The 16,118-nt window shown below is 55.7% G+C and overlaps 1 protein-coding gene across 1 annotated transcript in view; it reads left to right on the top strand.

The window, feature by feature from the left end:
* The window catches only part of DCHS1 (dachsous cadherin-related 1), a 33,653-nt gene extending 17,853 nt beyond the window's left edge, over nucleotides 1-15,800 (top strand). Inside the window, exons 3-21 of the mRNA XM_074335911.2 lie at nucleotides 2,998-3,186; nucleotides 3,282-3,513; nucleotides 3,651-3,887; nucleotides 4,208-5,233; nucleotides 5,433-5,626; nucleotides 5,838-5,934; nucleotides 6,033-6,190; nucleotides 6,387-7,251; nucleotides 7,342-7,581; nucleotides 7,682-7,807; nucleotides 8,226-8,435; nucleotides 9,510-10,388; nucleotides 10,508-10,621; nucleotides 10,788-10,999; nucleotides 11,088-11,242; nucleotides 11,416-11,546; nucleotides 11,660-11,943; nucleotides 12,267-12,405; nucleotides 12,735-15,800. Of these exons, the coding sequence (XP_074192012.2) occupies nucleotides 2,998-3,186; nucleotides 3,282-3,513; nucleotides 3,651-3,887; nucleotides 4,208-5,233; nucleotides 5,433-5,626; nucleotides 5,838-5,934; nucleotides 6,033-6,190; nucleotides 6,387-7,251; nucleotides 7,342-7,581; nucleotides 7,682-7,807; nucleotides 8,226-8,435; nucleotides 9,510-10,388; nucleotides 10,508-10,621; nucleotides 10,788-10,999; nucleotides 11,088-11,242; nucleotides 11,416-11,546; nucleotides 11,660-11,943; nucleotides 12,267-12,405; nucleotides 12,735-15,346 (8,100 nt within the window). The 3' untranslated portion in view covers nucleotides 15,347-15,800. The remainder of the gene's footprint in view (nucleotides 1-2,997; nucleotides 3,187-3,281; nucleotides 3,514-3,650; nucleotides 3,888-4,207; nucleotides 5,234-5,432; nucleotides 5,627-5,837; nucleotides 5,935-6,032; nucleotides 6,191-6,386; nucleotides 7,252-7,341; nucleotides 7,582-7,681; nucleotides 7,808-8,225; nucleotides 8,436-9,509; nucleotides 10,389-10,507; nucleotides 10,622-10,787; nucleotides 11,000-11,087; nucleotides 11,243-11,415; nucleotides 11,547-11,659; nucleotides 11,944-12,266; nucleotides 12,406-12,734) is intronic.
* Nucleotides 15,801-16,118: the final 318 nt, after the last annotated feature.

Below are 16,118 nucleotides of genomic sequence, written 5' to 3'. Positions count from 1 at the left end.
TTTTTCTTAAGGAACATTGGAGTTTTCTGAGTAGAAGAGTAATATGATCATATTTGTTTCCTCAAAAGATGCTTTTGGCAATCATTGTAGAGCAGTGATTCACAGCTCAGGGTGATTTTGCCTTTTGGAGGGGACATTTGGCAATGTCCAGAGACAGTTTTGATTGTTACAACTGCTGGGGTGCTACTGGTATCTAGAGGGTAGAGGCCAGGGATGCTGCCAAACACCCTATGATGCACATGACAACACACAACAAAGAATTATCTGGTCCCAAAATGCCAGTCGTGCTGAGACTGAGAAATCCTGGGGTACAGGAAGGATTGGAGGGTCAAACAGCTATGAGAAGGGAATTATAACAGTCCAGTGGAGAGACGACTCAGTCCTAAGTCAAGACAGTGATAATGGTGATGGAGAGGAATAGACAAATAGGAGAGATAATGAGGATTTACTTAGTCCCTGGTTGATTGATATACCGTGAAAGGAAAAGGGAAGAACAGATTTCTGGCTTGAGCAACTGCATGGATGGAAGAGTCATTAGAGAGGGATTTGGAATGATCATGACTTTAGTTTTGGACAGGTTGGATTTAAGGTGCCTGTGGGGATATCCAAGTGGAGATGTTGAGCAGGCATCTGGAGTACAAGTCTGGAGCTCAGAGGAGTGGTCTGGGTCAAAATACAGATGATGGTCAAAGTCATGGAAGTGGAAGAGGAGGCCCTAAGTGAATGTGTAGAGTGAGAAAAGGCCAAGGAGCGGTGGCAGAGAACAAAAATGTGTAAGAACAGGCAGAGTGAGAGGAGGCAGAGGAAGGCTGGGGAGACAGGGAAGCAGTGCGAGGAGAAGCAGGGGAGCCTAGAGTCAAGAAGTCAAAGCAGGAGAGACACCTGGGAAAGAGGTCAGGATGGAACTAATGCAATAAGTTTGTGGTCTGTTAGGAATTTTAGAGCATTCACAGATAAGGGTCTTTATTTTCTCCTTACAGTAGTGCATTTAATGAGAGCTAAGGGTGGCGTGGGGACAAGTTAATGGCTTTTGGGAGAGGGAGTTCACCACAGTTCGACTGTGCAGCAGGGCAGACAGCCTGCTGAAATGGAGACTGTGCATTTGCAGTGGAACTTCTGAGCAGGGGCTGCATAGGCTGGGAAAATCACTTCTGCCTTGGTCATTTCCATTCAATGGCCCCTGCGCCTTTTGGGGTCACTTCCTGACAACTTCCCCGGACCACTATTTATTGCTTTCTTCCTGCAGCGAGTCAGGGGGCAGAGGTCTTTAACAGCTTCTGGAGATGATGCCGCAGCTGTGCTGCAGCCCACAGGCTTGATGCAGGGGAACTTTGTCTCCTGGGATATCCGGGCCCACAGCCACAGTATCTAGTTGGAGCAGGAGCTGTTTCCAGGGTCCAGCCATGGCAGGGTCTTAGTGTCTCTTAGGAGGGTAAACAATGGCACAAATCACTCTGTCAAGGGCCTGGGCAACCATCAGAAGTCCTTGGCCAGCCTTCTCCCTGAGCAACATTTTCTGGCTCAGAAAGGGGAACTCTCCAGCTTCCTTTTACAGCATATCATGACCCTGAGGCCCTTGTATCCACAAAGAGCACTTTGTCACAGGCTACGGTCGTCAGCACCAGCTAACCCACTACTGAGGCCCTAATGTGCACCCACGGTATAAAAGTTAGTTTGAAAGAAGTTTTTGTTGTAAGGCAGAGCAATCAGAATGTCCATTCACTCAATGAACAAATATACATAGAGTACCTGAGGTGTGCCTGGCCCTGTCCTGGCCTCGTGAGCTCCCAAAATGGTGTCTCCTGCTGATCTGGCTCCGAACCTGATACTGGTGTCCAATCATTCAACTTTTTCTGAACCAGTCTGGGAGATGCCCAAGAATTAACCAGGAAAGCCTTTCCCTATGTCTTAGTTTTAGGAAGCCCCCAGGTCTGAATGACCTCAATATTGGCCTATGGACCTGCAATTCTCCCTCTCCCACTTCCAATGAGGTTGGCTTGAGAAGTAAAGGGATGCTAAAAGCACATGAGCCACATCCCCAGATCCATAGAGCAAACCCTGATGACTCCAGTGACCAGATCCCAGTATCAATCAGATCCCACTCTGCAATGACCAAACTCAACACACAGTAGGCCTATGACATGAGCCTCTATAGTTGTATCGGTCAGTTCTCTGCTCGGAGTGATTATGAGACTTGGTAATGCTTGTTAGCTCCCTGTGATCTGCCAGGAACCTGTGGTCACGGACCTTTAGCACTCTTCTTTATAAGTACAGTTGGTCCTCATTCTTTGCAGATTCCATATTTGTGAATGTGTTGACTGTCTAAAATGTATGTTTAACCCAAAACTCAATACTCATGGAGATTTTGCAGTCATTCTTGCATATGCACAACAAGATGAAAAATTCAAGTCACCCAGTGCACACATTCCCAGCTGAGGTTGAGCATGGCAAGGCTCTGCCTGTTTCAGCTCTTATACTGTAAACAAGGGTCCTTTATGCAGTCTATTAGTGCCACACTTTTCACATTTTTATGCTTTTTGCTGGTGATTTTGCTGTTTAAAATGGTCCCCACATGTGCTGGTGAGGTGCTGTCTAGTGTTCGTAAGTACAAGAAGGCTGTGATGTGCCTTATGGAGAAAATACGTGTGTTTAGATAAGCTCCGTTCACATATGCATTATAGTGCCACTGGCTATGAGTTCAATGTTAATGAATCAAAATATATATTAAATTAGTTGTCTTTAAACAGAAATACGCATAAAACAAGATTATAAATTGACCAGTTGACAAATACGTTGTGACCAGAGGCTAACAGGACCTTAATTCAGGTATGAGGTCTGGGCTGGGCTTCGGTTTTGGCCTCTGTCCTACTAGTCCCCTCTGGGTGTCCACCATCCAGAGATTCTGGGCACCAGCTGGCCCACGGTCTGCTCCTTCTAATTGCCACTGGATTTTCTGGCCAAAAAGATGGGGCATCACTCACCCCAGCCTCTCCCCAGGTGACAGCCACAGACGCAGACAGTGGCCCATTTGGCCTCCTCTCCTATTCCTTGGGTGCCGGACTTGGGGCCTCGGGGTCTCCCCCTTTCCGCATCGATGCCCACAGTGGTGACGTGTGCACGACCCGGACCCTGGACCGTGACCAAGGACCCTCAAGCTTCGACTTCACAGTGACAGCTGTGGATGGGGTGAGTGGGCAGACCATGGGCAGGTGGGGGCATTGGGATAGGGCATTCTTCAGGGCCAGATAAGGCCTACCTGACTTATGGCTACATCTCACCAGGGAGGCCTCAAATCCATGGTGTATGTGAAGGTGTTTGTGTCAGATGAGAATGACAACCCACCTCAGTTCTACCCACGGGAATATGCTGCCAGTGTGAGCACCCAGAGTCCACCAGGCACAGCCGTACTGAGGGTGCGTGCTCATGACCCTGACCAGGGGCCCCATGGGCGACTCTCCTACCACATTCTGGCTGGCAATAGCCCCCCACTCTTTGCATTGGATGAGCGCTCAGGTGAGGATCCTGCCATACCCAGGGTCTGGCCCCCACCCATTTCTCCATCTGCCTGAAGAAAATATTGACCCTCTTCTTATAACTCTTCCAACTCTATTCTGTTTCCTTATACGTCTCTGCTCTATCCCTCCTCCCAGGGCTGTTGACAGTAGCCTGGCCCTTGGCCAGACAGGCCAACTCTGTGGTACAGCTGGAGATCGGGGCTCAGGATGGCGGTGGCCTGCAGGCAGAGCCCAGTGCCCGAGTCAACATCAGCATTGTGCCTGGAACCCCCATACCACCCATATTTGAGCAACTACAGTATGTCTTTTCTGTGCCAGAGGATGTGGCACCAGGCACCAGTGTGGGCATAGTCCAGGCACACAACCCACCAGGTATCATTTATCATTATGCCCTATTGATGCCATACCAGACACTCCAACAGAACCCTCGAGTGCCATCTAAGGGTACCCCAGATAGCCCCAACACAAAACACCGGTTAAAATCCCCAACACTTCCTTGGGCATGTGCAAGCACTCTGCTTCATCCCCAAGTACACAGATATCACCCTAGTGCCACCCAGCGTCTCTGCCCTCACCCTAATACTTTGAAAGGCACAGGTGGGCACTGCATAGCCCTTCTTGGGATCACTGGCCCCAACTCAACAGGTGCCCCCCCCCCATCTCTTTCCTGACCTCTCTTTCCTCCTCCTTAGGTCGCGTGGGACCTGTGGCCCTGGCCCTATCAGGCGGGGATCCCCGGGGACTCTTCTCCCTAGATGGAGCCTCAGGGCTGTTACAAACGCTTCGCCCTCTGGACCGGGAGCTGCTGGGACCAGTGCTGGAGCTGGAGGTGCGGGCAGGCAGTGGTGTGCCCCCAGCTTTCACTGTAGCTCGGGTGCGTGTGCTGCTGGATGATGTGAATGACAACTCCCCTGCCTTCCCTGCACCTGAAGACACAGTATTGCTGCCACCAAGCACTGCCCCAGGAACCCTCATCTATACACTGCGGGCTCTGGACCCTGACTCAGGCATTAACAGTCGAGTCACCTTTAACCTTCGTGCTGGAGGTGGTGGGGTCTTCACCGTGGACCCCACCACAGGCCACGTACGACTTATGGGACCTCTGGGGCCCTCAGGGGGACCAGCCCATGAGCTGGACCTGGAGGCCCGGGATGGGGGCTCCCCGCCTCGCACCAGCCACTTTCGACTGAGAGTGGTAGTACAGGACTTGGGGACCCGTGGGCTGGCTCCCCACTTTGAAAGCCCTACCTACCGTGTGGACCTGCCTTCAGGCACCACCCCTGGGACTCAGGTCCTACAAGTGCAGGCTCGAGCACCAGATGGGGGCCCAGTCACCTATCACCTTGCAGCAGATGGGCCAAGTATCCCTTTTGGCCTGGAGCCACAGAGTGGGTGGCTATGGGTGCGGGCAGCACTGGACCGTGAGGCCCAGGAGTTGTACACACTGAAGGTAATGGCAGTATCTGGGTCCAAAGCTGAGTTGGGGCAGCAGACAGGCACAGCCATCGTGAGGGTCAGCATCCTCAACCAGAACGACCATAGTCCCCGCTTGTCTGAGGAGCCCACCTTCCTGGCTGTGGCTGAGAACCAGCCGCCAGGGACCAGTGTGGGCCGGGTCTTTGCCACTGACCGAGACTCTGGACCCAATGGACGTCTGACCTACAGCCTGCGACAGCTATCAGAAGACAGCAAAGCCTTCCGCATCCACCCCCAGACTGGTGAGCACTGGCACCCAAATTCTGAGACCCCATAGCCTCATCCTCAGATTGGTGAACACCCAGACAGGATCCCCAGAGCCTGGCCATGAGGAACAGGACTGAGCCTGGGATTCCCTCCCAAACCCCAGCTTCTTAGTCACAGGCCTCAGGCTCGGCATCACTAGCTACCCCATACATGATCCCTCTCCTGTACTCCCAGGAGAAGTGACCACACTCCAAACCCTGGACCGTGAGCGGCAGAGCAGCTACCAGCTCCTGGTGCAGGTGCAGGATGGGGGGAGCCCACCTCGCAGTACCACAGGAACCATGCACATTGCAGTGCTCGACCTCAACGACAACAGTCCCACCTTCCTGCAAGCATCAGGGGCTGCTGGTGGGGGCCTCCCTATACAGGTATGTGAAGCCCCAGGACCCTGTCCTGAAGAAGTGAGAAGGAATGGGGGTCTCCTCATAGAGCTGTAGGTGTAGGTAAGAGAGACTGCCTTTTGGAACAGGTGTGGAGGCAAAAATGGGCTCTGCCTGCACACAGGTGAGGGTAGCTCCATCCTAAGTTGTCTTAAAAACAGGAAGGAGAAAACTGTAGGTGAGTTATGTGTCCCCATAGGTACCAGATCGCGTGCCTCCAGGAACACTGGTGACGACTCTGCAGGCCAAGGATCCAGATGAAGGGGAGAATGGGACCATCCTGTACATGCTGACTGGTATGGGGATGGTCAGAAGGGAGTTGGTAGGAGTGGCACACCCTCTTGACCTACCCAGCTCATGACCCAGGCCTCACCTTTCCCCTGCCTGTCCCCAGGTCCTGGCTCAGAGCTCTTCTCTCTGCACCCTCACTCAGGGGAGCTGCTCACTGCAGCACCTCTGATCCGAGCAGAGCGGCCACACTATGTGCTGACGTTGAGCGCTCACGACCAAGGCAGCCCTCCTCGGACCTCCAGCCTCCAGCTGCTGGTGCAGGTATGGCTGCTCCTCCTCCAATATATCTCCTTAGCCACCGCTGTGGGCCCATCACCAAGAGCTCCACCTTCATGGGGCTCTTGAGCCCTCTTCTCAGGCTACTCTGAGCACCCTTCCTGCTATCCATCGGGCCAGCCCAAGACCCCCTTTTACGCAGGTCCCCCTGATTCCATCCTCCTGCCTCGGTCCACAACAGGTACTTCCCTCAGCTCGCTCTCCTGAGCCCCCGCCGGATCCCTCAGAGCCAGATCCCGCGGCGCCAGTGCCTGTAGTGCTGACGGTGACAGCGGCCGAGGGGCTACAGCCCGGCTCCCTGTTGGGCTCGGTAGCACCGCCAGAGCCGGCGGGGATGAGCGCACTCACCTACACCCTGGTGGGTGGCGCGGACCCGGACGGCACCTTCGCGCTGGACGCGACCTCAGGGCGCTTATACCTGGCACGGCCTCTGGACTTCGAGGCAGGCCCGGCTTGGCGCGCGCTCACGGTGCGCGCCGAGGGGCCGGGCGGCACGGGCGCGCGGCTGCTGCGCGTACAGGTGCGCGTACAGGACGAGAACGAGCACGCGCCAGTCTTCGCGCGCGATCCGCTTGCTCTGGCGCTTCCGGAGAACCCCGAACCCGGCGCGGCGCTGTATACTTTCCGCGCGTCGGACGCCGACGGCCCGGGCCCCAATAGCGACGTGCGTTACCGCCTGCTGCGCCAGGAGCCGCCGGCGCCTGCGCTGCGCCTAGACGCGCGCACTGGGGCGCTGAGCGCACCGCGAGGCCTGGACCGCGAGACCACTCCGGCTCTGCTACTGCTCGTGGAAGCCACCGACCGGCCGGCCAATGCCAGCCGCCGCCGCGCAGCGCGTGTCTCAGCGCGCGTCTTTGTTACGGACGAAAATGACAACGCGCCAGTCTTCGCCTCTCCCTCACATGTACGCCTCCCCGAAGATCAGCCGCCTGGGCCCGCGGCGCTACACGTGGTAGCCCGAGACCCGGACCTGGGCGAGGCCGCACGTGTGACCTATCGCCTGGCTGCTGGTGGGGATGGCTACTTCCGTCTACACTCGAGCACTGGTGAGTTGGACCGGGTGGATGGGGACGAGGAGGGCGTGATGTGGAGGGAATGTGGAGGTTTCCTTTTAATTTGCCCTACCACTGACCTAGGAGCGCTGTCCCTGGTGCGGCCCCTGGACCGTGAACAGCGAGCTGAGCACGTTCTGACTGTGGTGGCCTCGGACCATGGCTCCCCGCCACGCTCAGCCACGCAGCTCCTGACTGTCAGTGTCGTCGACGTCAACGATGAGGCACCCGCTTTCCAGCAGCAGGAGTACAGCGTTCTCTTGAGGGAGAACAGCCCACCTGGCACATCTCTACTCACTCTGCAGGCAACTGACCCGGACCTGGGTAAAACCTGGGGAAATGAGATGAGAGAGGGATGGACTGGGGCGAGAAAGAGCAAAACAATTATTTGCCTCTGATTTCCCTCCATGCTGCGCCTCCTCAGGGGCCAACGGGCAAGTGACTTACGGAGGCATCTCTGGCGAAAGCTTCTCCCTGGACCCAGACACTGGAGTTCTCACAACTCTTCGGGCCCTGGATCGGGAGGAGCAGGAGGAGATCAACCTGACAGGTACACATTGACAGGACCCCAAAAGCCTGAGAGGTGTTGTAAGCACCAGTGTTACCCAGGCAACACCCTCAAATTACTTTTTAGAAGCTTCCACACATTATAGCACAGCTTCTGTTATATTTTTGGATCCTTTTGGGGAGTCAAGAGTTTGGCAGAGTACAAGGTGAATTGATTTCTAGGCTGTCACCAGCGAGATCACACATCAAAAGCATAATGTCGTATGCCCTCTAGGATTCCCTCAGATTATACTGCAGACATTTAATAGCATATTGTTATTGAGTACCAGAGAGGTGAAGTGACTTGCTTGCACTAACACAGCTTAGAAGTGGGAGAGCTGCACTTCTATGAATACTATGTGGTGTGGGTTTCTCCATGGGGTAGGAGCAGGCTACATCTCATTGATTTTGCTTCCCCACAGTGTATGCCCGGGACAGGGGATCACCCCCGCTGTTGACCCACGTTACAGTGCGAGTGGCTGTGGAGGATGAGAATGACCATGCCCCAACCTTTGGGAGTACCCACCTCTCCCTGGAAGTGCCCGAGGGCCAGGATCCCCAAACCCTTACCACACTGCGGGCCTCTGACCCAGATGTCGGAGCCAATGGGCAGCTGCAGTACCGCATCGTGGGTAAGAACCTACCCATACCAACCCAGCCCCCACATGCCCACTTCTACTCCTTGTTGGCCTATGTCAGAATTGGCGTCTTTTTGTCCTTCTTTTACATATTTCTCTTTTTCTTTCATGTATATATCTATGTCTCTGAGTGTCTCCTTCTGTGCTTCTCCAGCTTCTTATTTCCCTCTATGTCTTTTTTTACCTTCCTGTATCTTTTTCTTTCTTGTCTCTCCTTGTAGAGCTGTTCTCAAGCTTTTTGGTCTCAGGAACCCTTAACATTCTTAATTGTTGAGAATTAAAGCTCCCTAAAGCTCTCTAAAGAGCTTTTGTTTATATAATTGTGTGATACAATATTGTAATAAATGTCTAACATAAACATATAAGAAACATATTAACTTTTGCCATATTAAATATTAAAGCTGAGAAGATTATAAAATATTGCAAAGAAAGCCAATGAATTATACTGGTTGCTGTATTTCTGCACAAGGAAATGTTAGGGTTTCAAGTAACAATTTGTTGGACAGTAATGAGGTTGTAAAGATTATAGCAGGTGTAACTGAAGGTAAGCCAGCAAAAACCAAATGAATCTCTGAAAGCACACATATTTATGCTCTAAGCTTTCTACCTAGAATATTCTAGAAAACACAAGAATACATAAGCACACATTCCATTAACCATCCAAGAGATGATGTCATGACATGTCTTGTAGCATCTGGACTCCACAGTACATTTGTGAGATAATGAGAATGAAAAAGGCATGCAATGTCTTAGTATTGCTATGAAAATAGTTTTGATCTTATGTACTCCCTTGAAAGGGTCTCAGAGGGCTCCCAGACCACACTCTGAGAACAGCTGCTTTATAGTATCTTTCTTTACCTTCTGTGTTTCTCTTAGTTTCTCTGTGTTTCACCCAGTGTGTCTCTCTCTCTCTCTCTCTCTCTCTCTCTCTCTCTCTCTCTCTCTCTCTCTCGTCCCCTTCTCTCTCTCCCAGCCCTCCACTCTCTCTTATTTACTGTTGCCTGTAAATCAGCCCCACTTCCATGGGCTGACACATGTATGTTTGTGTGTGCATCCCCTTCTCTGCAGATGGGGACCCATCAGGAGCCTTTGTTCTAGATCTAGCCTCTGGGGAGTTTGGCACCATGAGGCCACTAGACCGGGAGGTGGAGCCAGCATTCCAGCTGCGGATAGAGGCCCGGGATGGAGGCCAGCCAGCTCTCAGTGCCACTCTGCTTGTGACAGTAACAGTACTAGATGCCAATGACCATGCCCCAGCCTTTCCTGTGCCTGCCTACTCTGTGGAGGTGCCTGAGGATGCGCCTGCAGGGACCCTCCTGCTGCAGCTACAGGCTCATGACCCTGATGCTGGGGCCAATGGCCATGTGACCTACTACCTGGGTGCTGGTGCAGCAGGAGCCTTCCTGCTGGAGCCCAGCTCTGGGGAATTGCGCACAGCCACAGCCCTAGACAGAGAGCAGTGTCCCAGCTATGCCTTTTCCGTGAGTGCAGTGGATGGCGCAGCTGCTGGGCCCCTGAGCACCACTGTACCGGTCACCATCACAGTGCGTGATGTCAATGACCACGCACCCACCTTCCCCAACAGTCCCCTGAGGCTGCGCCTGCCCCGCCCAGGCCCTAGCCTCAGCACCCCGACCCTGGCTCTGGCCACTCTGCGAGCCGAAGACCGTGACACTGGTGCCAATGCCTCCATCCTCTATCGGCTGGCAGGAACACCACCGCCTGGCACCACTGTGGATTCTTACACTGGTGAAATCCGTGTGGCCCGCTCCCCTGTAGCCCTGGGCCCCCAGGATCGTGTCCTCTTCATCGTGGCCACCGACCTTGGCCGTCCTGCTCGCTCTGCTACCGGTGTAGTCATTGTTGGACTACAGGGGGAGTCCGAACGTGGACCCCGCTTTCCCCGGGCTAGTAGTGAAGCTGTGCTCCGTGAAAATGCACCCCCAGGTATGTCCCCAACCATGTCTTTCAGCCTTGTATCTCTGCATGGGCTGGGGTTACCACTAAAAATCTCCCAAACTTCCTCAGCCTGGTGCTTATAGTCCAACCAATGCCATCCTCTGCAGGGACCCCCATTGCCTCCCCCAAGGCTGTCCACGCAGGGGGCTCAAGTGGACTGATCACCTACAGCATTCTCAGTGGGAATGAGAAAGGGACATTCTCCATCCAGCCTAGCACAGGTAAGCGTCAGGAGCAGAGGGCTGTGAGGGGACAGGCTCCTGGGGGAGCTATCCTTTGGGCCCAAGGAGGCTCTGGTCGGGGAGGTGCTGCCCTTAAGAAAGAGGCCTCAGAAAGGGAGACTCCATGGCAAGAAAGGGGCTGTCAGTGATGAATTCTGCCTCCCAGGAGCCATCACAGTTCGCTCGGCAGAGGGGCTGGATTTTGAGGCAAGCCCACGGCTACGGCTGGTGCTGCAGGCAGAGAGTGGGGGAGCCTTTGCCTTCTCCGTACTGACCCTAACACTGCAAGATGCCAATGACAATGCTCCCCGCTTCCTGCGGCCCCACTATGTGGCCTTCCTGCCTGAGTCCAGGCCCTTGGAAGGGCCCCTGCTGCAGGTATGGGATGTGATGGGAAGATGGGGGGCATGGCTGGTCAGACTTGACTGTGCCCAGGTCAATGCCAGCAGCCTCCTACTCCCACCAGGTGGAGGCAGATGACCTGGATCAAGGCCCCAGTGGACAGATCTCCTACAGTCTGGCTGCATCCCAGCCAGCCCGGGGATTGTTCCATGTAGACCCAGCCACAGGCACTATCACTACCACAGCCATCCTGGACCGTGAGATCTGGGCCGAAACACGGTGAGCCCTGGCTCTGTAGACCCCAGGACCCCATCCTGGGACCATCCAGTTTCAAGACCTGCCTTGAATCTCCCTCAATCCCAGGCCACATCCTGAGTCTCCCCAGCCCTGCCCAGCGTTCTCCCTTATCTCCAGGCCCCTGCCCTGATTGTGCTCCCCCTGATTGTGTCCAGGCTGGTACTGATGGCCACAGACAGAGGAAGCCCAGCCCTAGTGGGCTCAGCTACCCTGACAGTGATGGTCATCGACACCAACGACAATCGTCCCACCATTCCCCAGCCCTGGGAGCTCCGAGTGTCTGAAGGTGAGGGCTGGGTAAAGTGAGAGGTACAAAAGGTGGTAGGGTGGCACTGTTCCCCACTCTGGGGCTCCAGAGGTGTCTGGGACCATGTCAAACATTTGTCCCATGTATTGCAGATGCGCTATTGGGCTCAGAGATTGCACAGGTCACAGGGAATGACGTGGACTCTGGACCAGTGCTGTGGTATGTGCTAAGCTCGTCTGGGCCCCAGGATCCCTTCAGTGTAGGCCGCTATGGGGGCCGCGTCTCCCTCACAGGCCCCCTGGACTTTGAGCAGTGTGACCACTACCACCTGCATCTGCTGGCTCATGATGGGCCTCATGAGGGTCATGCCAACCTCACAGTGCTCGTGGAGGACGTCAATGACAATGCACCTGCCTTCTCACAGAACCTCTACCAGGTACCGATGCCCCTGCATGTCCCCATACCTGTGCCCAGGGCTGTTCATGTTGGAGAGAAGTGAGGAGGCTAAAAGTCAGAGGTGGGCTGGACCTTAGAGCTGACCTAGGGATGGCACTCTGGGGATGGGATGTTCCAACTAAATCAGCCTTGCTAGTCTTAAGAACTGTGTCCAGGTTCTTCGTCCTATGCCCAGAAAAGGGAGGAGGTGGGCAATTCATATTCTAAGGAGTATGGGCTCCAAGCTGAAATGGATGCCAGGCAAGGCTCGTGAGACTGGACAGCAGGGCAGCATGGCCATAAACATTTGTCTTCACACCTCAGGTGACGCTGCTTGAGCACACACCCGCGGGCAGTGCCATTCTCTCCATCTCTGCCACTGACCGGGACTCAGGTGCCAATGGTCACATCTCCTACCACCTGGCTTCCCCTGCCGAGGGCTTCAGTGTTGACCCCAACAACGGTGCGTCCTTCGTGGGATCTGACCCTTTATGGTGTTGGGCCATATTTTGACCTCATTCCTAGAATTTCTTGCCCAAACTCTTAACTCCTGGATCTCTAACCCAGGGAATACATTTCTCCCCTCTTTGTCTCTATTTAAGTCCTGTCTTGGCTGCATGTCTAGAAGCCATTCCTTGAATCCTGGAGGCTATCCCATAACCTCCCAGCACATAGGCCATTCCCTGGAGTCTGACTTCTGTTACCATTTCCTAGGCCAAGAAGGGTTACTTCCTCTGCTCACCCACAGCCTCTGCTGAATGCATGTTTCTCTCCATTCCCTTCTCATCTCAGGGACCTTGTTCACGACAGTGGGTACAGTGGCCTTGGGCCATGAGGGGCCAGGAGTGGTGGATGTGGTGCTGGAAGCACGAGACCATGGGATGCCAGGCCGGGCAGCACGAGCCACAGTGTACGTGCAGCTGCAGGACCAGAATGACCACACCCCGAGCTTCACATTGCCACATTACCGCGTGGCTGTGGCTGAGGACCTGCCCCCTGGTTCCACCCTACTCACGCTGGAGGCCACAGATGCTGACGGAAGCCGCACCCATGCCACCGTGGACTATAGCATTATCAGTGGCAACCGGGGCCGAGTCTTCCAGCTAGAACCCCGGCTTGCTGAAGCTGGGGAGAGTGGTGGACTAGGCCCCCGGGCACTGGGCTGCCTGGTGTTGCTTGAGCCTCTAGACTTTGAAAGCCTAACCCAGTACAATCTAACTGTGGCTGCAGCTGACCGGGGACAGCCGCCACGAAGCTCAGCCGTGCCGGTCACCATCACTGTCCTGGACGTCAATGACAACCCACCTGTGTTTACCCGAGCATCCTACCACGTGGCAGTACCTGAAGACACACCTATTGGGGCTGAGCTCCTGCATGTGGAAGCCTCTGATGCTGACCCAGGCCCTCATGGCCTCGTGCGTTTCACCCTCAGTTCAGGTGACCCTTTGGGGCTCTTTGAGCTGGATGAGAGCTCGGGCGCCCTGCGACTGGCCCGTCCCTTGGACTGTGAGACCCAGGCTCGGCATCAGCTTGTAGTTCAGGCTGCCGACCCTGCAGGGTCACACTTTGCTCTGGCACCAGTGATTATTGAGGTCCAGGATGTGAATGACCACGGCCCAGCCTTCCCACTGAGCTTGCTCAGCACCAGCCTGGCGGAGAACCAGCCTCCAGGCACTCTTGTGACCACTCTGCACGCGATTGATGGGGATGCAGGGGCTTTTGGGAGGCTCTGCTACAGCCTGTTGGAAGCCGGGCCAGGGCCTGAGGGACGTGAGGTATTTGCACTGAACAGTTCAACAGGGGAGTTGCGGGCACGAGTAGCCTTTGACTATGAGCACACAGGAAGCTTCCAGCTGCTTGTGGGCGCTGCCGATGCTGGGAATCTCTCAGCCTCAGTCACTGTGTCAGTGCTGGTGACAGGCGAGGATGAGTATGACCCAGTATTCCTGGCTCCAGCTTTCCACTTCCAAGTGCCAGAAGGTGCCCGGCGTGGCCACAGCCTGGGTCATGTGCAGGCCACAGACGAGGATGGAGGTGCTGATGGCCTGGTGCTCTATTCCCTTGCTACGTCTTCCCCCTACTTCGGTATCAACCAGACTACAGGTGCGCTGTACCTGCGGGTGGACAGTCAGGCACCAGGCAGTGGAACAGGCCCCTCTGAGGGTGGGGGCCGGACCCGGCGTGAAGCACCACGGGAGCTGAGGCTGGAGGTGGTGGCACGGGGGCCTCTGCCTGGTTCCCGGAGTGCCACAGTGCCCGTGACCGTGGATATCACCCACACTGCGCTGGGCCTAGCCCCTGACCTCAACCTGTTATTGGTGGGGGCTGTGGCAGCATCCCTGGGAGTAGTGGTGGTGCTTGCACTGGCAGCCCTGGTCCTAGGGCTAGTGCGGGCCCGAAGCCGCAAAGCAGAGGCAGCACCTGGCCCAATGTCACAGGCAGCACCCCTGGCCAGTGGCTCCCTACAGAAACTGGGTCGAGAGCCACCCAGCCCACCGCCCTCTGAGCACCTCTATCACCAGACTCTCCCAAGCTATGGTGGGCCGGGAGCTGGAGGTCCCTACCCCCGGGGTGGCTCCCTGGACCCTTCACATTCAAGCGGCAGAGGCTCAGCAGAGGCTGCAGAGGATGATGAAATCCGCATGATCAACGAGTTCCCCCGGGTGGCCAGCGTGGCCTCTTCCCTGGCTGCCCGTGGCCCCGATTCGGGCATCCAGCAGGATGCAGACGGACTGAGTGACACATCCTGCGAGCCACCTGCCCCTGACACCTGGTATAAAGGACGCAAGGCAGGGCTGCTGCTGCCGGGTGCAGGAGCCACTCTGTACCGAGAAGAGGGCCCCCCAGCCACTGCCACGGCCTTCCTGGGGGGCTGTGGCCTGAGCCCTGCACCCACTGGGGACTATGGCTTCCCAGCAGATGGCAAGCCATGTGTGGCAGGTGCACTGACGGCCATTGTGGCTGGCGAGGAAGAGCTCCGTGGCAGCTATAACTGGGACTACCTGCTGAGCTGGTGCCCTCAGTTCCAGCCACTTGCCAGCGTCTTTACAGAGATTGCCCGGCTCAAGGATGAAGCTCGGCCATGTCCCCCAGCTCCCCGTATTGATCCACCACCCCTCATCACTGCCGTGGCCCACCCAGGAGCTAAGTCTGTACCCCCTAAACCAGCCAGCACGGCTGCAACCCGGGCCATCTTTCCGCCAGCCTCTCACCGATCCCCCATCAGCCACGAAGGCTCCCTGTCTTCAGCTGCCATGTCCCCCAGCTTCTCACCCTCACTGTCTCCTCTGGCTGCTCGCTCACCTGTTGTTTCGCCATTTGGGGTGGCCCAGGGCCCCTCAGCCTCAGCACTCAGCGCAGAATCCGGCCTGGAGCCACCCGATGACACGGAGCTGCACATCTAGCTGTGGCCCAGGCTGGGCCCCGACCTGGGATGCGCACAGTGTCCCCAATGCAGGCCCCATCTGAGCCTGCCCTGGGCAGCCTCGGACCGTGATTGGCCACAGGGGAAACCAGCTCCCCATCCCAAACTCCTCCAGTGGGGCAGGTCCCACATCTCATCCCAGCCCCGTGAGCAGCAGCACCGCAGAGGCCCTGTTGGGCACTGACCTGTGGCCAGGTCCAATATGAGGAGAAACGAAGGAGGCAGCAGCCCTGGGTTCTCCTCAACAAGGGCTTCCTGCCCTGCGCCAGCACCCTGAGGTGGAGCTGAGACTTTATTTATTGGGGGGTAGGGGGATGGGGGAGGTCCTCCAACCTGTTTGGGCCCAGCTCCTTTGGGTTCCACTGACACCCCTGCCCCTGCCCAGAACCAAGTGCCAATTCTCACTCTGGAGCCTTAATAAACTGCAGTTTGTATCCAGCGTCCGGCTCTGTTCTGTGGGGGCCAGAGGGATGGGAGGATGACTGGAAGGTACCTGCACATTATGGACACCTCAGGAGGCAAGAAGGGTGGTGGACTTAGGGGCATCTAGGGTGAGGATGGCACTGGAAGCCATCTCTCTGCAATCCACCTTTCCCTCTAACACGGGCAGGAGGCCAAGAAGAAGACAGTGACCTAGAGAGATTGGGTGTGTGAGGAGAGATCTTAGGGATAACCAGCTCTAGGCCTGAGGGTCTTCAAGGAGGTGGGGATGGATATGGGAGCAGTCAAGTGGTTTATGTGTTTTTCTTGGG

The sequence above is a fragment of the Rhinolophus sinicus genome, chromosome 14 (assembly GCF_057876585.1).
Source record: "Rhinolophus sinicus isolate RSI-liver-muscle chromosome 14, RSI-T2T, whole genome shotgun sequence".
NCBI classification, from domain to species: Eukaryota; Metazoa; Chordata; class Mammalia; order Chiroptera; family Rhinolophidae; genus Rhinolophus; species Rhinolophus sinicus.
The sequence above is the reverse complement of the archived record's forward strand: the minus strand, read 5'-3'. Positions and strand labels throughout refer to the sequence as shown.